This window comes from Periplaneta americana, chromosome 6 (assembly GCF_040183065.1).
Source record: "Periplaneta americana isolate PAMFEO1 chromosome 6, P.americana_PAMFEO1_priV1, whole genome shotgun sequence".
NCBI lineage: Eukaryota > Metazoa > Arthropoda > Insecta > Blattodea > Blattidae > Periplaneta > Periplaneta americana.
The window spans coordinates 94,689,045-94,711,611 of NC_091122.1; the positions used below are offsets into that span (position 1 = coordinate 94,689,045).

Here is a 22,567-nt window from a genome sequence, read left to right on the forward strand (position 1 = left end):
AACAAATAATGCTACAACATTTTTGTCGTTCTTTGATAACAGAGAAGATAGCACAAAAACTTGTGCTTGTCAGACTTAACCTCAACAAACGACATACAGACATTGTAACTAAACCACTCATTACCATTTACGACTTTAACCTTTGTATAGAATCAGCTGATCAATGAAATAATAATAGTATGCGTACTTTATGACTTTGTAGAATGTTTATAAAACAGAATTAGTCAACTAATGGTGAAATAAACCATAAAGCGGGAATGAATATTACAGATTATTAAATACTATAGCATTACAGATGATTGGCCAGTCTTACAAATGTTGATATTAAAGTTCGCGCCACCGCAAGGATTTCAATTTCCATGCGTCCCCCTCCAACCACGTGAGAGTTTCAAGTACCAACTTCATCCAACGAAGTTCCAAGTACAACATAAAGAACAACGAGAACAGTGTAACTGCAGCTGTCATTGGTTCATCGGAACAAGCTCCGACGTTCCGACTGTTATCTCGGAGTCGGAACATACCTTGTGCAACGCGGTACTGCGAGCCCGCAACAGCTGGGCAAGTGAGCAGCTCGGAGTCGGAACACTGTTATTTCGGAACAGGAAGTTCCGACCTACTGTTCATTTTTGCAACATATCTTGTGCAACGCGGTACTGCGAGCCCGTAACAGCTGGGCAAGTGAGCAGCTCGGAGTCGGAACACTGTTATTTCGGAACAGGAGGTTCCGACCTACTGTTCATTTTTGCAACAGTTCCGAGACCGGAACAGTTCCAAAATAACTGTTGTGTTATTTTTTACCCATCTCTAATAGAGCTTGAAAAACGAGTCTGAAGTGGTTCCCTCGTAATGCCAATTCCGCCGCTCGGAGCGCTGTTCTGCCCTATATATTCATAGCAGAACACTTAAAAGACATTGACATTTGGGACATTTAAAGGACTCATCATTGCTTATTAAATGCTTCGTACAATATTTTATGGACAATAGACGTAATTTGCAAACGTAATCCCGTAAGCAATGGTATTAGGATTAGCTTCCAGTTTATTTGATATCGAACTTCGTATTATTCTTTCAGTATTATTTACTTTGTACAAAAACATTAGTACACACATATATCCATGCATACATACCTACCTATCCATATACATGGTACGACGAGAAATGTATTCTTTTTTAAACTTCGCGGTTGTTAATAACAGTTGACGTTTTCTGTATTCTTTGAGATTGGAGACCATGTACACCAATGTCGCCAACCGTAAATACATTGATATGTACTGTATTAGGATTAGCTTCCAGTTTATTTGATATCGAACTTCGTATTATTCTTTCAGTATTATTTACTTTGTACAAAAACATTAGTCAGTAGTTTTAAACGAAATGCTGGCTAATCTGGATAAGGAAGAGACCAAGACTAAATGAGATGGAAGTTGGCAAGACTAACACAAACTCGAGCATGACTTTGCAGACAAAGCTTTGACCGTATTATTGGTATTATAATCATGGCTGCTGTAGCTGTGAAAGATGTGAGTAGTTATTTGGCTTCAAAACAGAGCGAAGAAACCGATAAAGACTTGTCAGGAGAATGGGCTCAACTAGAAGAATTACATAACAAAAAGTGAGTACATAGTTAATTGTTATAAATGCATTGTAATGTGTAATTGTTAGATCTATTTTTCAATCAGCACACCTGTCAGTTTATGTACATAAATGTGGTTCTTGTTCTTCTGAAAAATTTGAATTGATAAAAAAATATTATATTTCGTACGTGTAACTGTATTGTAATATGGTATTTCAGAGTATAAAATTAAGTACACTATAATATTTTGTCTTATTATTACTATTACGGTATAACTTAAAACCTTGGCGTAATAATGAAAATCTCCTTAGAATACGGCCGTTCAGTGAAGAATATAGGCCCTATATGTAGCCTATATAAAGTTCGGAGTTGTGAAGATTGATTTCGGGTAGTACACCACTTCGTAGTTTGGAGCTCATAGAAGAGGAACGAAGTTACGAATAGCAAAATTCTTCCTTATAGGTTAGCTACAATTTTAAGATTTGTTTTGATAGCAGTGCATACTTAAGAATGATTTGAGAGAACTTACACTTTCAACCTTTGTGTCAAGTATAGGTTTCGGTGAAGGTTACTTGGGATTATGTCCCAGCCACTATAGGAACTTAATAAAATACCTTGAAAATGCCTTGGATTTATAGTGTTGATTAGGAGAAATTGATATGATCATTGGGAGAGCTATAAGCCCACCCAACTCACTCTGAATATCTGAATATGTACCTTATATATGAAAATTGTCGTGCGTTAATTAAGAATACGGCCATATTTCGTTAATGTAACAGTGGGTTTCAGTATTGTCAAAATAGTAATAATACACACCTAACCTAACCTCATAATACTACACACCTAATCAAACTTAACTTAACCTGTCACATAATACACACCTAATCTAACTTAACCTAATCTGTCACATAATACTACATACCTGTAGTAACATTTCTCACGTTTAGTATCATTTGGTCTGCATGTATTGCCGACCCTGCTACTCGTATCGGTAGCCATGTAGTGGAAGTGGATCGTAATTCCAGGAAGAAAATATAGCGATTTTCATAATAATTATATTTAGTTCGTTCAGTGTACGTTTTGTGATGTAGGCCTATCGAATTTGTTAATGTAATGATAATTATATATATATATATATATATATATATATATATATATATATATATATTACAGTAAGAATTGAATGAAATGTGTTGTGGCTGTGATAAAAGTATTGAAAATTGGTTTATAGCGCCACATTGGCAGTGATAAAAGTGTGCAATGTTTGTTCAGTAGCCGGTGAATACTCTACCTTGTCCTAGGTTTCTTCACGGTGCTTCTTCACAGATCTGTTTCACTTAAATTTGAAATGTCTACAACTCTTCTTGGAATGCAGAAAAAATATATATATTAGTTCTTGTAATTCTGTATTTTTTTTTTTCTTGAGTAAACTTTTTATTGTTGAAGGTTATGGCATCAGCTGACTTTGAAGTTGGAGACCTTTGTGAAGCATCAGTCTCTCCAGAAAGGCACCAACCTGCTACAGCTGTACCACAATTTCATTCATGTGTTCGAGAACAAGTGAGTAGCCTATAACTGTGTTACACCTATGCCAGTCCCTAATTTGACTATAATAAATACTGAAAAGGGTTGACTTTAGTCTAATTTGAACTGTCAGAGTTTAAGGAACTATGAAAAACTCTGGAAAACTTAAGCAGAAGGAACAAGCTTAAAATCTAACAATAATCTTTTTATAACTTTAGTTGTTGTAAACAATTTAATTTGTTTAATTAACGAATGATGTCCTGTCCCTCCAAAATATATCAACCAACTGCAGAAGCAAACCTAACCAGGAATGGTATATGTTACAATACTGGCATATGAAACCGTATTACACAAATTATGACGTCACAGGTAATGTCACATGATGATATCGCAAGATGGCGATAACACCAACAAAAGACACTAGGGGACCCGCATTGGAAACCCAGGTTTTTGGGTAGGGACATTCAAAGGAAATATAATTATACAATAGTAAATTTGCAAATTGTGGTATCAGTAAAATATAATATACCTATACACATTTTGTATGAACAAAATAAGGTGCAGCTTCGACATCTTCCCACACTACACACCTGATAGAAAACATACTTAAATCATTAAAACATTCCTAGGCCTTACGTCACTTAAATATCTCCTCAACTAACTCATTATAACCTTGTCACATACCTCAGCCTCATGTCACCTAGCTATCCCCTCGTTTAACCCATCTAACCCATAACGAAACGCAAATCAGATGTTAATCTAGTTAACATCCACCGTCGTAACAACCATTCTCGAACAGCACAGCAATAAAATCAAATTCTAAAATCCACTCAGGCCAACATATAAAAAAATTAATTATACTAACATCGAAAACCTAAAAACTCAAATCCATTTGTCTTCTTAACCAACGGACTTCCATTCTCTAGCACAGCAATGAATAACTAATGACGTAACACAACATGTCATCATCACGGACATCACATAAAGGTGCATCTACATGGTTCAGCTTTTCTTTCAATTTTAAGCATTCAAGCAATGCATGCAAGCGTGAACGAAACATATCCAATTGTGCATGCTTTTTTCCATTACAAATGAAGCAATTGAAAGCTGTCCATCACCGATGAGTATCTTGTGTGTCTTTCATTCAACAGTAGCATGTAGCGAGCAGCTGATTGTTATAGGTGGCTGTGAATAAACTGAAAATTCTTTTTATTTGGTGATGGTGGACCTTTTAAGCTGAAAATGGCGACAAGTACGATTAGCTTTATTGAAGATGATCGCAAATACGAGTGCCTATGGAGTGTTCAACCACAATTTTGCTAATCAAGTAGGCCTAAGTATTGGATTGATATTTAATATTTATTAATTAATATATACATATGTAGTGAAGAAGACGTTCAACATGGTGCACTGTGTAAACACAAAATCTGTATGCATCTTAATTGGATGTTTGTTTTCAAGTTTTTTTTTTTTCCTTCAATATTCTCTCCAGATTGCTTGCATAAACACATGAAAAATTGAACCATGTAGATGCACCTTAAAAAAAAGTTCCGTGTGTTATTTGAATGCATACTAGACACACCTAACCGAATTACAGTGTTGTTATTAAATTAAAATAGTTCGGTAATGAATTCAGGTTAGGTTTGGTTTGATTTGATTTGGTTTTTTTCTGTGTGTCAAGTTGCGTAGTATATTTTGGAGAGATGCTTCTAGGAATTTACCAATTAATATATTGTTTTAATTTTAGAATCTTTTGTAATGTTCATGCTTATCGATTTGTAGACTTTTTAAAATTTCGTCTTTGTTTACTTGTACAATCAACTGAAGAATTGAGAATTTAGCGTGGTCACTGACATTTACTATATAGGTGTTATTTAGTCATATTTTAGAATTTAGAGTTTAGAGATGCTCTGGATCTGTGCTTTTCGACATAACCACTAAAATTATTCTCGTAAGATTATTTCCACTATAAAATATTTATTTGTGAAAAATGCTTAGAAGAGTAAAGTGACAATTCTCAGGAGAATATATCTCAGCCTGGCGGTTGAGAAACACTGTATTAATGGACTCACTGTCATTTGTTATTGCAGACAAAGAGTACACATGATTAACATCTGCTAGTCTCAACATCTCATCTCGTGTCTTATTGCAGGATAAATCCTCTCTCCTTGGTGGAGATACTCGCACATGTGGTGGTGCAGTTCGAGGACAAACGGGAAGCCATTGAGTTCCTGGAGAAGACAGAAGCAAAGGTGAAGAGCAGCAATGAAGCTGTGGCATTGTGCAAGGTGCTGAGTGGACAGATCATGCTGGAGCAGCTGGGAGACCAGGAGGGCACGAAGGTCAGCAGAGTATCTCAGAGTTTCTATTTGCAATTAAACTGGCAATGCAACAGTTCTGTTTCTTCATGCAATAGAATTGCAGTGCATTCTTCAGTTAATTCTCATTAATGCAATTCTTCAAATAGTACTGTGTTTTCAGGTTTTAATGCTATTTTATTATCTAACACTAACTTATTTCACTTTTGAAATTATTGTACCAATTATTTTCAGAATCTTTATTGAATGTATTATTATTATTATTATTATATTCCGTATACGGTAATATGAGGTGAGTCCAGAAAGTTAAGTCCCAATTGGTTATTAAAAAATGAAAATGTATTTATTTTTTAAAATTGTATTTCCATTGGATTCTACATACCTGAAACTACTTTTCTACGTAATTTCCATAATTATTATGGCACTTGTTCCATCAAGGAACCAGAATGATGCTGTCTGTGATGAAACTCACGTGTCGTGCCTTCTTTGACATTGCCATTTTTTAAGAAACGCTGGCCACCAAGGAATATCTTCAGATGCAGGAACAAATGAAAGTCTCTTGGTGCTAAATCTGAGCTGTAGGGAATTGATAAAATTGTTCCAACCAAAAGAAGGTTTTGAGTTTTGATGGCAGTGTGTGTGGCTGTCCATTGTCATGAAGTAACACAACACCGTCCTTTGTTCTGGATTGCGCAATGCAGTTTCTTTAGTGTCTCTCTATAGATGCCTCTGTTGATTGTTGTGCCTGTAGGCTTGTCCCAATATACTGTGCCTGCACTCCATGGGCTGCTGTTTTGATTCTGGAGTCATGTGCGACACCTATGCCTCATTGTCTGTTATGATGTGGCTCAAAAACTCTTCACCTTTCTCACTACCTATATCGTGTGTAGAGAGGTCAGCACACTGGTTTCCTGTTTTCTGTTTGTTTTTCTTAGTGAGCAACTTTGGCATGCAGTATGAACACAACTTCCGAAAATCCTGATGATCTGACACGATTTTGTGAGAAAGTAACCATGAATTTAATAGAAAATACAAAGAAAGCAGGGTTGACAAAAAAAAAGTTATATTTAAAAGAAAATTTAAAAAATATGCTTTTTTTAAACTATTTTTATACCATTTTTAAACTGCCATGAAATAGTACGTTTTTAACATATGTTGTTGTTAACTAATGCTAAGTTCTTGCATTAGAGCCATTAAACACAACAACGGAAAGTTTCCCTCTGTATAAAAACAGAGTATAAATGCTTGAAAATACTATGCATCACTGTTTGTAAACTCCAACCACGTAATCAGCTCAAGCAGGAATTGAATCCGCGTCTGAGCACAACTCCAAATCGGGAGGCAAGCGCCTTAGCCGAGCGAGCTACACCAATGGCTGGGAAAAATGTTGAAGTTACATTTTAGTACCTCATGATATGTTGCTTCCACTGTAGATGTCAACCAACCCTGCCGATACAGGTCAACTAGAAAGTGATCATGTTTTACAAGTAAGAAATGTACATGTGCCAACTGTTGCTTTATAATAACCCTATGGCATTATTTTAAGACAATATCTATAACAGTGTAAGTACACATAGATTTATCTTAATATGAGTAACTATAGAAGATATGTATAGTTTGAGTAAAACTACAGTTACAAGGATAAATATGGAACTGTGAAAGAAACTAGCATAGCTGTTTTGAAGCTTCCTAGGAAAAAAAAAAAAAAAATTGAAATTATGAAACTGTCACAGGTCTTGAAACTTTGTATTCTGCAGAGAACTATTTTCATTTTATGAGACATAATGGAGTGATAAATTTTTCCTTATAGCAAATTACGATTTAAAATGAATAAAAACTTAATACCAAGGGTCTTTAACTTTGATACATAATTTATTTAAAGATATACTCGTATACCATCAAAATGATGGTACAAAATTTCTTATGGAGCGTGAAGATATAATGTGAGTAACAACAATATGTCTCAGGATCTTGCATGATTTGAGGATAAAAATCCAGTATGTAACATTTATCTCACTGATGTATGGTTACATTCAAATGAGGCTAATTTCGAGGAGTTCAGAGGTTGTTTTTCTCAAAGACATTGACAGTATTTTCTTAGAGAATATATCTGTCCTGGAATATTTGTCTAGGGCTTCTTTATCCTCTTCTGTCCAGTTCTAGACAGATTTTGTGCAATCTTATAATTTACACCATAGATGATGTTTTTCCAATCTAGCATTTGTCACTTGATCATCTTCTCTGTGCAGTACATACGCATGCAGTGAACTGTCTACTCAAAATATTTGTAATGTTTGATTTCTCTTTGATATATATATATATTGTGTTTTTTTTTTTCTTTCAGAAAATAATAGAAGAAGTAGAGAAAATCTTGGATGATGCTGATGGTATTACAGCAGTGCACGGCCGATACTACTTACTTGCCAGCCAGTTCTACCGCTTGCAAGGGAAACATGCTGACTACTACCGCACAGCTCTGAGGTCTGTTCAGATAACGTTGTTATATGTGTAATAAGCATGAAAAAGCTTGAGTGAAAACAAATTGCACTAACAGAAATAAAATATATGGGTTTGTATCTTTTCATCCTTGGTTTATCAGCGAAACTTGTTAAAGCAAGTGGGAATGTACAATTTTAGGTTTCTTGGGAAGAAACATAGGTTCACGAACTGAATTAGTGTAATTGTAGTTACTTGTTCATTACCGGTACTTGTAATAGTGAGAGTGATAGTTGATTATAATCTGTCACCACCCAAGTTCTTATCCATCTCTTTTTTTCATAATCCATGCACGGCCAAAATATTGTTTGTGGTGACTGCCATAGCCAACAAAGCCTAAAATTGGAGTTTCCATCATAGAGTCCCATCCAGCATATATATTTTGACGTAAGTACCTCTATATCAAAATGTCACTTGAGAAATCTGGGTAATGGAATCATAGAACGAACACTGTAACATGCCAGATGTCTCGAAGTTTTCCATGTGGTTTATTTCACTCCGTTCTGCATATAATGTGCCTTGCGTTTTTCCATGTGGTCTAGATTTTTTCATTCTCTATATAAGTATTAGATTACAGTGTGTATCAACTAGTATGGTTCATAGTTACACGTCAGAAGCAATATTTTCGAATTTTTTGACTAAATACTTCTTTATTGAAGGGCTACTATAGAAATCTGGGTAACAGAATCAGGGAATGAAAGGACATATTTATACCATCTCTTCAGAAGCAAGGTTCCATTGTCAATTTTTTAAAGAGTACAGTACTCTGTCATTGAGCCCATTATAATCTTTTTGGTGTATTTTCCCAAGATTTATCTTACCAAACAGTTATTTTCTGAGGCATAAGTGAATCACATGCAAATGTAAATGTTAAGCAACCTCTTCTAGACCACAAAGTCTAGAATTAGGATTTTCAGCATACTATGGTCTCATTCTATGTGTGTGTTTTCTTAGAGTACAGTGCCCTGCAGTAAGTCCATCTCTCTCTTCAGATCGCACCTTTTCACAATCAGGACTTGTTTATTGTTGTTCTGAGGTCTTTTAATGAACACGTTACTGTCGTTTTAAATGCGAGGAGTAAATAATGGTGGATTATTCAGAAGGTGTTTACATTTGATGTTTTCTGTTGCTGGCGAAAAAAAAATCAGGATATTTCGTAAGTTGGTTTTACCATAATTTTCAAGTAAAAATGAAGTGGTGGGAGGTATATCCTACCCTTGAAACAGTATAGCCTTCGAAATGTCGTGATATTTTTTTCGTTAGGAATGAAAATGGTCCAGCCTAAACATCTTTGAATTTCCTTATTATGTCTCAGTTCTACATAGGATGTCCAAGCACGAGAATGATTTGCTATTACCCATTTTTTCAGACTTACATTTTGATTCAGACTTACTGAAATTCCGCAAAATAGTTCTGGTCCAACACTACCAACAGCCATGTTATTTGCTAGATAAGTGTCTTCCTCATTACCAGTTAAGATATGGTGCAAAGAGAGCTGTTTTTGTTTAAAGAATTACACTGGCAGCAAATCATTTTCAAAGGAAGGTAATTTCATCTTTGTACAGGTATTTGGGTTGTGTGGAGTTGTCAGACCTGAGCATCAGTGAGCAGGAACAGCATGCCTTCTTCCTCGGCCTCGCTGCACTCCTGGGTGAAGGGGTGTACAACCTTGGCGAGCTGGTGAGTGTACATTCCACATGTTCCAGTAGTTTAAATACAAGTTGACATATATATATATATATATATATATATATATATATATATATATATATATACACACATCTTGACATCATATCAGCCATTAATGCCGAGTGATTACCATATTCCCAATTAAATGTTAGGTTCACTAGTATAAACCTGACCAAGGGTACTAAAAATCATTAGCCATAGTTTGGAACCCATGTTGTAGATTCATGAAATGTAATACAATTTTTTCTCTGAGTGAGACAGCTGTGGCCAGAAAATTTTCCAACTCTTTCTCGAGTTTTTGTTTCAAGGAGAAATTTTTCTACAGCTTATAAAACTGCAGTATTTCTGATGGTTGGCCACCCATGTTGAGCATTTAACAACTATTTAATTGGCTTTTTTCTATTGATCTCCGCTTAGTTGATACCCTTTTTCAGTTTCTTGCACCATACATGTACATTAGCAGATGTTGTTAGAATAGTTATGAATCAATGATGTCTTAAATCAGTAAGTATATTCTCAGACTTTTTTTACCAGAGATCTTCACATTTGTTATCGTTGTGAAATTTGAATTGAAAAAGATGACCTGAACATAGAAATTTTTCTTTACTTTATCTTTGTGCATTATACTACATGAAGCTAGTGGGTTGTATTCCCTAACCAGTCGAAGTTACCGTTCAGTCTAAAAATCCATCCTCCTTAGTTGGGTTTCAACTTGAAATGCTCAAGTCCAGAGGCAAGCATGATGCTGTTACCTATTCAGTCATAGAATGATAGTTCACAATAACAAAGCTGTTTTTATAACACTAGAGTCGATGGCAATTCGGAAGGCGGTAGTCTGCTAGCGTTTGCGTCGAGAGAGAGATAGAGAGAGCAAGACAGCATACAACATTGCCACATCGTACTTCATGCACACGTGCGATGCAAATAGCGCAGGAGAGAATTTATATTATCAGAAGACAATAGTGACCTTAGCCGTTGATTACTGTAAGCATCACACCAAACAAACCTTCTTTCCTTCACTAACAATATTCTTTGCACTGTTCTCAATCCCACACCACATGCTTCTGCAGTCGTTTCTTGCGCATTGGCAACGTTGCAGCCAGCATCAAGATGGCCGGCAGCATTCTGCTCATCAACATTTTAAAAATAATTATACACCTTAAACACTATTTCCCGCTCCTGCCTGTGCAATACTTGTCTTTTTACAGTCTCTTCTTTCATTTATTTATCTTACACACACACACACACACACACACACACAGTAAATGTAGTTTTACTTATTTAATGTACTGAAACACTCACACTTGAACAAACAAACTCGGGAAGTACTTGCTATAGACTGATTCCAATTGGTTCTACTATACAAACTTGTGACGTCACATTCCAGAAATGCTACGGCGCATACATACCATCTAGTCTGATCACTTGCAGTTATGATTGCTCCCCCACATCCTCAACTGAGATAAAGTCTGTAACTAAGACGTGCTACTTACATTTTTCTATTCAAAATGTTTTCCTGATACTGAAATTGTTTTAGATATACTATAGAATACAATAATTATAATTAATCACAATTACATATTTGTATAGATAAGAACGATTTTGTGATAATCGCACACATTTAATTTATCACTATGTTTTTTTCACTTCCGAAAGATCTCCTAGCTGCTACAGCATACAACCAGTCATAAACTCTATGTCACATGCATTTGCTTACCTGTATGTGCTGTGTTCTCCTTAAGCTGGACAGAGAATAGACCACTGAGGATGACAGATCTCTGGTGGTCATGTGAGTTAAATAGAAATCAAATACTAACATTTGCAAGGACTCTGAAGAACTCTGCAAGAACATTAAAACTTGTGGAAGGAACAGAATTGGCTTTACCATGTTATGAATCCTGGAATATCCAGAAAGCCAGTCGACCTGGTTGGCAAGTTGGTATAGCACTGGCCTTCTATGCCCAAGGTTGCGGGTTCGATCCCGGGCCAGGTCGATGGCATTTAAGTGTGCTTAAATGTGACAGGCTCATGTCAGTAGATTTACTGGCATGTAAAAGAACTCCTGCGGGACAAAATTCCGGCACATCCGGCGACGCTGGTATAACCTCTGCAGTTGCGAACGTCGTTAAATAAAACATAACATCCAGAAAGCCAAGAGGCTAATGTTTGTAAAGATTTACTTTGCATCTGTAATCTGATCTTTTGTGTGTTAGCTGGCACACCCAGTACTGGAGACACTGAAGGCTACAGACAAGGCATGGCTAGTGGATCTGCTGTACGCATTTAACACGGGTAACATTGTGCTGTTTGAGAAGATGAAGCCACAATGGTCTAGCATTGCAGACCTGGCTGCACAGGAACTGAAGTTGCGCCAGAAGATATCCTTGCTGTGTCTTATGGAGGTGAGTATAGATGAATTTCGTAAACACAGTCTCTGTTACTAACCGCTGTAACATTCAGCTTCTGGGCGCAGCAGTTTTGTCCAGTGTGCTATTTTATACAGCCACTAGTGCTAGAACCCTGACCCATGTTCGATCCCCAGTTCCCCTGCAGTATCCCAACAAATCTCCATTTCATCTCCCATGGGTGTAGTGTAAACCAGTGTCCTATCCCTCATCATGGGCAACAACTCCATCGGTAAATTAGTCTCCATAATTGGCTTTATATGGATGAATGACAGTCAAGTATCTACCATTAAACAAAAGAAAAATAACTATTGTATACAAATTCAGTAGTTTTTCTAATTGTTAAGGGCGTGTATGAATGGGTTTTTGATGGCTAAAATTGTAGGTACTGTACCTAGTAAATGCTGACTGTAACATTGCAGGATGACAGAATGTAGAATTTCCACAATTTCAATTCAGTAACAAACTTTTCAGGGTGGGAACAGTGCACCATTTAAGATTTGGCAACCATGCAAGCATTCGAAGTTATACAGCAACAGTGATGGTCTGTCTTATGCCATAATAATGGCCTGCCCATCTTAAGTCTGCTGACTAATTATATTTATTATATTGAGTTCTTCTGAGGGTTTTTTTAATTTCCTGTTTTGTCTTTTTCTCAAAGTCTGTTTTCGAAAACCAGACAATATAGCCTGTACAAGATTTTTCTTCCATAATTCTTTGTAATGGGCTAGGTTTCTGATGCACATGTTAAAGTTATGCAAAATAAGTGTTTCATACAAAATTATTTTAGTTTTACTCGAGGGGAAAGGAAACTTAAATTAACTTTCCAAATTCAAAAAAAGGCTCTATTTGCAGCCATCAATTGATTTGTAATTTCCTTGCACATATTAGTCAATAGTGACCAGAGATTAGAGATACATAGAATTGTCGACTGACTTTTTCAAATTTGTAATTTTCTATTTTTAAATTATCCAGACCTGTATAGGTTTTGTCACTGGCTACAACCTTATGTTCCCCCCCCCCCCCCAGTTACCTCCAATTTATGCAAAAATTATCTGGAGTGATATCATATCAAGACCATCCATTTATTTTAGTAAGATGGCACATTACCAATGTAATGGTAGGAATTATGGTCGAGGGTGGATCAGGTGTAAGACTTTATAAATTTTTAAGTTCTTTAGAACTGAATTTTTTTCTGTCTGCAAACTATTTGTAAAACAATGCATCTCTTGTGTCCAGATGGCACTTAATATAATGAGAGCCACCAGTGTAGCTCATTTGGCTGAGGTGCTTGCCTGCAGATCCGGAGTTGCACTCTGTTTTGGGTTCGATTCTTGCTTGGGCTGATTACCTGGTTGGGTTTTTATCCGATGTTTTATCAACCAAAAGGCAAATGTCATGCAATCTATGGCGAATCCTCGACCTCATTTCGCCAAATACCATCTTGCTCTCACCAATCCCATTGACGCTAAATAACCTAGTACTGTAGTTGATACAGCATCGTTAAATAACCAACTAAAAAAAAAAAAAACATGATGAGCTTCTGGTTCTAACAAATTCAATATGAATACATAGTGAAATCTGGTGTTTCCTTGAGGTTGCTTTATTCGAAAATAGTTAATGTAACTTGTTTTGCACGTGTTATCTTCAGATTTGTGAGGAAGAGTGAAATCATTTTTCAGATGTCGATCAATCAATTGGAACTGTGAAAATGATTTTTTTAAATGTTGTAAAGAGTGCCTTTCTTTATAACTAAAGATCATAAAGAAGGTACATTTATGATACTTTCTATGGGAACACATATTGAATGCAATTACAACTGTTGTTTTACAGGTGACTGATAACATGTTGGAAGTTCTTTCCCTACTTTTTTTTTAGTGAACACATTTCGGTAACATTTATTAAGCAACAAATTGTAAGCATCTTCAAATTTAGTTTTAATTAATTTTTATTAATTCCGTTAAATATTTGCTCATTCTTGTTTTAGAGCCGCAGCTTTTTTGGTCCCTAGATCTGCCATTGCCGGGTACCATTACTACAATAATTTTGTTTTTCTATGACAGATGACTTTCAAAAGGCCAGCGACAGACCGGCAGTTGTCGTTTGAAGAAATATCACGGGAGACACGCCTGCCTGTAAATGAGGTAGAACTGTTGGTGATGAAAGCCCTGGCACAGGGACTCGTGAGGGGAGCTATTGACCAGGTGGCCAGTAATGTACACATGACATGGGTGCAGCCCCGCGTTCTGGACAAGCAGCAGGTATTATCATATTATGTTTTGAATGTAGATACCATCTTCATCTTGTACCCACTGTTAATGGAGGACTTTTAAGTTTATGTCTACTCTAACGCGAGAGGGCTTTTAATAGTGACCATAAATGCCACATCCCATGGCACCGTGGTTTAAGGCATTCTGTGTAGGATTTGCATTATGGAATGCATGCTGGTTCGAATCCTCAATGGGGGAAGATATTTTCTCATTAAATTTATGCCAGTTTGTGTGGGACCTGGATTCCGCCCATTGTGGGCTGAATGGTAATAAGAAAGCTGATATGTTAGCCAGGAAAGGAACTAAAATCAACATAAAAACAAACTATAAATTTTCATATGAATCTGTTAAAAGGGTTATAAAAGGAGAGTTAACTCCAATCATTACAAAGTAGTGGAACACCAAAATTCAAGATGGAAAAATTCATTGAAAGATTTAAAATTAATTTTGACCCACTTCGAAAATTCAGTGTGGCCATATTCAAATTGATTACTGGTTTCAATTTCCTCAGTAAACACCTTCATCGAATCTACTTATCAACTTCTCTTAAATGCTTGTTATGCATAAAGGAAGAGGATATAGACATGGGACACATGGCAGGCAACTTGTGAATCTTTTGAGACTTTGGACCTTACATCCAAGTATTGGGAAGCAAGAAGAAAGATAACTTCATTGTTAAATCCTGAGCATTAGACACACACACACACACATACACTTAGATAATTAGGACTTTGCTGCCAAAGGAAAACAACAGCTTTCGATGGTTCATGCCTTAAAAGATTCGAAAATAATAATACAAGAAATAGTAATGAAGTTAATAATTATTATAATCGTAATTACCTTGGATACATTTGTTATTTAGTAAATACCACAGTAGGATGAAATTTACTACAGTAATTATTTATTTAACTGTAGTAGTTATATGAAACCTCTGATCACATAATGTATAATAGATAGCTCAGCCTTATAGGCTTTGATGTCAACAACTTTGATCAATTTCACTATGCTGCCATTTAGCTATTGCATAAGAAGTCACGTTATAACTCATTTGAATTACATGGAGCAACTGTACTTCCATCTAGCAATCGTTCCCAGTCGGTGGTGATGATCCTGGTGGTTGTTCTCTTCCACATGTTACTGTTTTTAACATGGGGATGGCCAATCTGTTACATATGTGATCAGGGTTGAAACACAATCCAGAAAACTAGTCTAATAATAACCAAGATTATTAGTACATACTGTAGTAAACTTTTATGAAACAGACTCCAGGAGTTACCTATTCAAAAATCTATTATTAAAATATACAAGGCATGGTCAATAAGTTCGTGAACTGGCCGTATAGTTTCGCTGTTGTGCACTACAATGTATAGATTGCATCATGGGATGGTGCCATATTAGTTCCAGCAAGAGGCAGTTGCGTGCATACAATGTAAGCAGAACTGTCTCTGTTGTGAAGGGCAGTTGAATGCAAGTGCCAGAACTCGAGAATGTTATAGTTTGATGAACGGGCATACGTCAAGTTCTGCCAAAACCTAGGCAAATCTGCTAGGAAAACGTTTCAAATGATCACGCATGTGTACGACAAAGAAGCCTTGGGCCACAGTCCCACGTTTAAGTGATACCATTGCTTTGCACAGGGCAGAGACAGTTTGGAGGATGATGAGCGTGCTGCTCAGTCAAAAACGGTCTGAACTCAATGCAAGATTGAAGAAGTTGCAATATTGGTGTATGCCAACCTCTCTCAATCTGTAGATGATCTCACAGCAGCAGTAGGGATTAGCCGTAGTACATGCCATGCATAAAATTCTGAACATGTTACTTGTTACCCAGCGCAGTGTTCCATGTGGCGTGATGCAAGACCAACGTGACGATTGCATGACATTTCCTGTGATCTGATCAGTATTGTTGACGATGATGTGTCGTTTCTCAACGGATCATAACAGGAAACGAAACTTGGTGTTTTCTGTATGCTCTGCAACTGAAACAACAGTCGGCCACCTGGAAATCGTCATTATTGCCACGACAGGACAGGTCAAAAGGCAATGTAATGCTTGAACTATTTTTCGAATCATCAGAAATTGTTCACATGGAATTAATCCCACAAGGAGAAACTGTAAACAAAGCCCAGCACAAGGAGACCCTTGGTCGTCTGTGTGATTCAATTTGTCGTAAGTGTCCTGAGCTTTAGCATAGGAAGAACTGGCTGTTGCTACACGACAAAGTGCCATGCATAATTATTGTGCTTTCAAAAGAAACGGCAAGAACCAGATCATCTTTTTACCACACCTTTCATACTCGTCTGATCTCGCACTGTGCGATTTTTTCCTTTCTCTCCTCTTGAAAGCAAAGCTAGATTTCAGTCAGCCAGAAGATCATCACTGCCACAAGAGAAGCCGTACAGTATCTTTCTACCATTATTTTTCAACGGTGTTTCCAGCAGCTGTATCAATGTAGGCAGATTTCATAGCAGCCATTAGTGACTACGTTGAAAGACTATGTGAATTAATGTAAGTGTGTGTGGATAACTTATAATAAGGTGTGACAGAACAACAGTCCACGAACTTAATGACTGTACCTCGCGTGTGTGTGTGTGTGTGTGTGTGTGTGTGTGCGTGTGTGCGCGCGCGCACGCGCGTGCGTGCATGCATGCATGCATGCTCTGGATATAGTGAGCCTCTGCGGACTTGCATATTTCATTCACTATATCCAAAGTGTCTCTCCTCTAATCTTAAATGGCAGAAATGAATTGTGAACAAGAAAATAAAATATTTACTCACAGTTTATTTACTTAAACTATGCTGTCGACCCACGTCCACTTGCGAAAGACCATGTTCAATGTCACTTATAATCAGAGACCGGAAGTTTAGGCATTATGAATCATTAAAATAGGGAGGCAAAATGGCATTATAAATAGCTAAAATACACAATAAAAGACAATTACAAAAACCTTGCACTAGACCCACAACCTTGCACTTTCCGTAAAGGGATTTCGGCAGCAAGAAAGGCTTTACATAAGTCGAATGCGAATTGAGATTTTCAACTCGATGTTGCATTACTGTTGGAAGCAAAGAAATCTTCTTCCCAGTAGCCTTGGAAAGTGCATTTTTGTGTTTGGTTATACTGATATGTTGCGATATGAAATATTTAGCTAGCTACAACAATGTCGCAATGAAAACTGAAAGAAAAATAACCATTAAAAATAACGTTAGACCGGCACTCATTGTTGCCTTGTCAATAAACACAAGCGATAATTAAAACGCTTACTGCATGCCAGCACTCATTGTTGCAAAGAGAATATGAACTGATTGAAAGATAATAATATACATTCGGTGAAGTCACTTTCATTGTAGCAGTTATAGAAATAAATTAAAATATACGTGTAGGCAATTTTTAGTAATAAATTAATAAGTAATAGACAAATAATCAAATAAAGGCAAAAAAAAAAGCATTTATTTTGTAAATTAGGGATTTATATTAAAAAAGGCAGAAAAGAGCAACATAAAATTGTGACATCCACACCTGTGGAGTAACGGTTAGCGCATCTGGCCGCGAAACCAGGTGGCCTGGGTTCGATTCCCAGTTGGGGCAAGTTACCTGGTTGAGGTTTTTTCCGGGGTTTTCCCTCAAACCAATATGAGCAAATGCTGGGTAACTTTCGGTGCTGGACCCCGGACTCATTTCACCGGCATTATCACCTTCATCTCATTCAGAAGCTAAATAACCTAAGCTGTTGATAAAGCATCGTAAAATAACCTACTAAAAAAATTGTGACGTTTCAATCACAAAGGTACAATTCATACAGATTTATTTTTAAAATGAAGATAGATTTAACACATTTAAAAAGGCATTCTGCCAAAGTTCTCTCTGCTTATAATATTCGCCTTATCTTCCAAAGAAAACACCTTATGCTTCGACATTTTTATGCAGTGTATTTGCTATTGGAACACTAGGAACAGACGAACGCTGTTATGGTGTGACTGCGTACTCAGCCTTGAGATTTCCTTGAAAGCCATCAAAATCTTACCTTCATTTATGCTCTGGACATAATGTCCGTCCCCTTTTAATAAAAGAAGAGAATTTAATTTTCCGTTGTTTGGATGCCATCTGTCATAATGGAAATGTTTCTGGGAATAAAAGGCAACCCTTTGACGGTGGAGGATTAGAAATAACAATAGAGTAGAGTACTTGAAAACAGAATGTCAACCCTTCGATGGTGGAGTGAGGCAAGGTAATCACGTGTTGTCTGGATTTATAGTACAACTCATTGTCTAGGAATCACTAATCCTACCTTTGTCCTATGACTAAAGGAGTAAGAAACTTAGAATGTTCTCAACACATTATTTCAATTTTATACAAGAAGGTCTGACTTCAAATAAGAATTTGTCAGGATACAAGGTTCACTATAAACAGAAATATTAATGTACTTTTTAATGTATGCGGGTCGAGCCCAATGATTTAGGTTCACTATATCCAGAGTTGACTGTGTATATATATATATATATATATATATATATATATATATATATATATATATATATATCTGTGTGTGTGTGAATGTGTGTGCGTGCGGGCATGCGTGCATTATACATTATACACTATACACTTTTGAACCATTTGAGATTGTTCACTCACATCACCTGAGGACTTATCCCATTTTCTTTCCCTAGCTCACCTTGCCACTCACCATTTCACTCTCTCAGCCTCTTAGTATTCATTCCCATCCTCTCCTTCCTCTTCACTTCTCCCTCTTTCTCAACAGATGTGAAGATCTCTCATAAAGATTCAGTGTCTTACTGATTCACAGCCATTTTATGTGTAACATAGGAATATTTGGCAATGTGTGTACATAAATGTGATGCAGAAATTGAAAATGATATCAATTTAGCCAAGATCAATGGACGAGAGCTAATGATTTAGTGATGAATCCTTAGAATTGGAAAAGGATCAGCCAACAATCACATCTGAATATTAATACCAATTTTCTTTTATTGCACACTTTGTAAATCATTTAAACAAAGAAATAGTGGAATGTTGTTTAAATGTGTAGTAATTGTTTTTCTGGTTGCAGATCTCATCCATGGTACAGCGGCTGGACTGCTGGTGCAAAGACGTGAATTCAATGGAACTGCTTCTAGAGACTAAAGCACACGAATTTCTCACTCTGTGAAATGGATATTCAATATAGTGAATGCTATATGCTTTGCAATTAAATATTAAAATTTACTCATTCATGCTGGTGTTTCATTAATATTGTGTGCCGGTGCCTCACTTTGTGAATTCGTTATCAGCAGGAAGAGGAACAAGCTACAATTCGTGTAATACATACATTATGTATACTTGTTACATAATTACAGATTTTCAGAAATGGCTGCAATATTTGATCAAAGATTGTTGCCATTCAATCTTCCTCTTTCCTGAAAGAACGAAGGTACAGTCAGTTTTATGGTTTACACTTTTTGTTTAGGTGTTGCATGATCATATGTTTAAATCTGGTTGAGGATGTTCGATTTTTAGGGGTGACAAAACTTTACATGCTTTTTTCAGCAGGGAAGTAAAATGAGAGGTCTGTGTCATGGTATTTATTGTACATTGTCTTAATGAGAGACTCCAGCCTGCCATTTCTCACTCACAACTCTGCTAGTACGTAATTATTTTACCTATTATTGTAAGGTATCATCAAAGATAATGAATTCTATCTTATAGATAACTTCATCTTAGACATGGATGCAGACTAGCAAAATCCAGGAAGGTCTTCATCAGTTGTTTTTAGATTTTGTCAGTCAACCATCCATTGTCCATATTTTCAACATTTAACCTGCACTAAACAAAAACTATATTTACAGTATATAAGTAATGGAGTTTGTTGCTTGCAGAACAACTCATCAAATTTCCATAAACCCATGACAAGTACATGTGAAATATTTTTTGGTTGAACGAAAATGTTCATATACATTTTCTTAGGGGTGTTTCAGTTTTTATTGACGTCATTACACCATTTCTCTATAATTTATAATTAGTTATAGTACAATAAAAACGGAAAATTATTATGCTGTATAATCTTCCTCAGGAGATTAACTCGATGGAAGCCCTATGGCACACGTTCTACCAACAAGTAACCACTTAATTATCAAGTTTCGAAGATGATATCATACAAGCAATGTGAATATTAGTAAAACAATTAATAAAATTAATGCATCGTCACCTTCTTCTTTCAGACAAGTATTTACTTGCTTGCTTATGGCTTTTAAGGAAACTGAAGATTTATTGTTGCCCTTACATAAGCCTACTATCGGTCCCTATCCTGTGCAAGATTAATCCAGTCTCTACCATCATATTTCAGTTCCCTCAAATCCATTTCGATGTTATCCTCCCATCTACGCCTCCCCAAAGGTATTTTTCCCTCCAGTCTTCCAACTAACATTCTATATGCATTTCTGGATTTGCCCATACGTGCTACATGCCCTGCCCATCTCAAATGTCTGGATTTGTTCTAATTATGTCAGGTGAAGAATACAATGCGTGCAGTTCTGCATTATATAACTTTCTCCATTCTCCTGTAACTTCATCCCTCTTAGCACCAAATATTTTCCTAAGAACCTTATTCTCAAACACCTTTAATATCCATTCCTCATTCAAAGTGAGAGTCCAAGTTTCACAACCATACAGAACAACCGGTAATATAACTGTTTTATAAATTCTAAGAAGACTAGATGACAAAAGCTTCTCAACTGAACAATAACAGGCATTTCCCATATTTATTCTGCCAGACAAGTATTATGCAACTAAATTATACACCTTTCCAATTGTATAAATTAAATATAATTTAAAACAGTATTATTATATATCAATATCTTTCAGGTCTGGCGAAATGAAATTTTGACATACATACAATAGGCATCCATTCTTTCTGCTTTATTCTGCATGTTTAATATCTTCAAAGAACTGTTTCTAATTAACATTGATTAATTTCCAAAATGGATGAAAATTATACAAACATTATGCATTTCATTTATATTTTCCACAATTCTATGAATACTTAATTATGTTTTGTAACAAATACGTGAACAAAATAAACTAAAATCTTCTACTTATCTCTTAGAAAATATGTATTTTTATACAATGCATTATTATTTCAACGTTTTCATGACCTATATTATTTTTTTAAATAAATAAATGCCACAGCAAATATTGTAGTATTATACCTGTGTTATTAAGTTGTCAAAACTACACAAGTACGCAAAGTTTAGTTTAAATATCTAAAAAAAAAAACTTTGAAAGTTATCAGGGCAAACAAATGTAAAATTTGAAGTTCGGAAAATGAGTGGCAAAGAAATATAAAGTGATGGGCGCATGTTAAAGGACATATATCGGAGAGCACTAAAAATATCTACAGTAAGTATTCTTTCATCACAAGAAAGAGAAGAGTGTATTCTGTAAAGAAAACAAAATGAATTGAAAAATGTCATTTTTTGTTGCATGAAGGTGTACATCCTCATCCCCCTTAAATAATGCTGTATACAAATGCTGCGGAGCAAAAAGTGAAACTATTTGACTGAATACTTTGAATGAGTGTGAGTTATGTTTGTTTCTTGTTTTCTTTTTTTGTGTTCATTTCTATTCTTAGCTATATGTCTCACTATCATATCAGTGTTATAGCCATGAAGCTTTCTTTGTTGACTAATAAAAACTCAGAAATTTAGAACATATAATCGTGATTTGATATATAGTCATTGTTCAGTACCTACTTAAATGAACGTGCTAGCTACTTTCCAGGCTGAAATTTATAGGTACTGCATTCAAGATCAATGTTATTTATAACATTAATTTATGATATACGTTGTTTCATCAACAATGTCATTTTTTTTTTCAAATTACATGATTTAAATTGAAAACAAATGCGTGCACACACACACACACACACACACACATAGATACAGTATTTTAATCTTCAAAATACAGCCCATTTCGATGTACAGTTTTGAGTTATGTATTACCAACTGCTTTGATCTGCCTCAGTACATGTCTGTGTTCTTTGGTGTTTTTTTTTTTTTTTTGTCCATGAAAAATGTGAGTTTGAATCGAAAAAAGACACATGTAATAGTTATATCTCAAATTCTCAGATTTTATCTAGGATGAGCACGTCTTGCTGCCATAGTACACACTCTTGAGTAAGTAATACACACATGCCATTGGGAATAAAGCTGAGAATTAAGAGAACATATGTGAAATTAGCTCAGAGTGTAATAGACTCTTATAGCTCCACTATTATTTTATGCTCAATCTGGTTCTAGC

The 22,567-nt window shown here is 35.9% G+C and overlaps 1 protein-coding gene across 1 annotated transcript; it reads left to right on the top strand.

The window, feature by feature from the left end:
- Nucleotides 1-1,257: 1,257 nt before the first annotated feature.
- Nucleotides 1,258-20,476, top strand: Rpn9 (regulatory particle non-ATPase 9). The gene is made up of 8 exons (XM_069828465.1): nt 1,258-1,612; nt 3,020-3,133; nt 5,250-5,439; nt 7,760-7,896; nt 9,477-9,591; nt 11,814-12,002; nt 14,069-14,266; nt 19,344-20,476. The coding sequence occupies exons 1-8, from the start codon at nt 1,497-1,499 to the stop codon at nt 19,440-19,442; spliced, it is 1,158 nt and encodes a 385-aa protein (XP_069684566.1). The 5' UTR covers nt 1,258-1,496; the 3' UTR covers nt 19,443-20,476.
- The last annotated feature ends 2,091 nt before the right edge of the window (nt 20,477-22,567 follow it).

What these genes read in the sequence shown, in the direction of transcription:
- Rpn9 (XM_069828465.1), top strand. Translation starts at nt 1,497, where the DNA reads ATGGCTGCTGTAGCTGTGAAAGATGTGAGTAGTTATTTGGCTTCAAAA. An exon ending in GAAGAATTACATAACAAAAA is followed by an intron (nt 1,613 to 3,019) that starts GTGAGTACATAG and finishes TTATTGTTGAAG; the next exon opens with GTTATGGCATCAGCTGACTT. An exon ending in TGTACAACCTTGGCGAGCTG is followed by an intron (nt 9,592 to 11,813) that starts GTGAGTGTACAT and finishes TTTGTGTGTTAG; the next exon opens with CTGGCACACCCAGTACTGGA.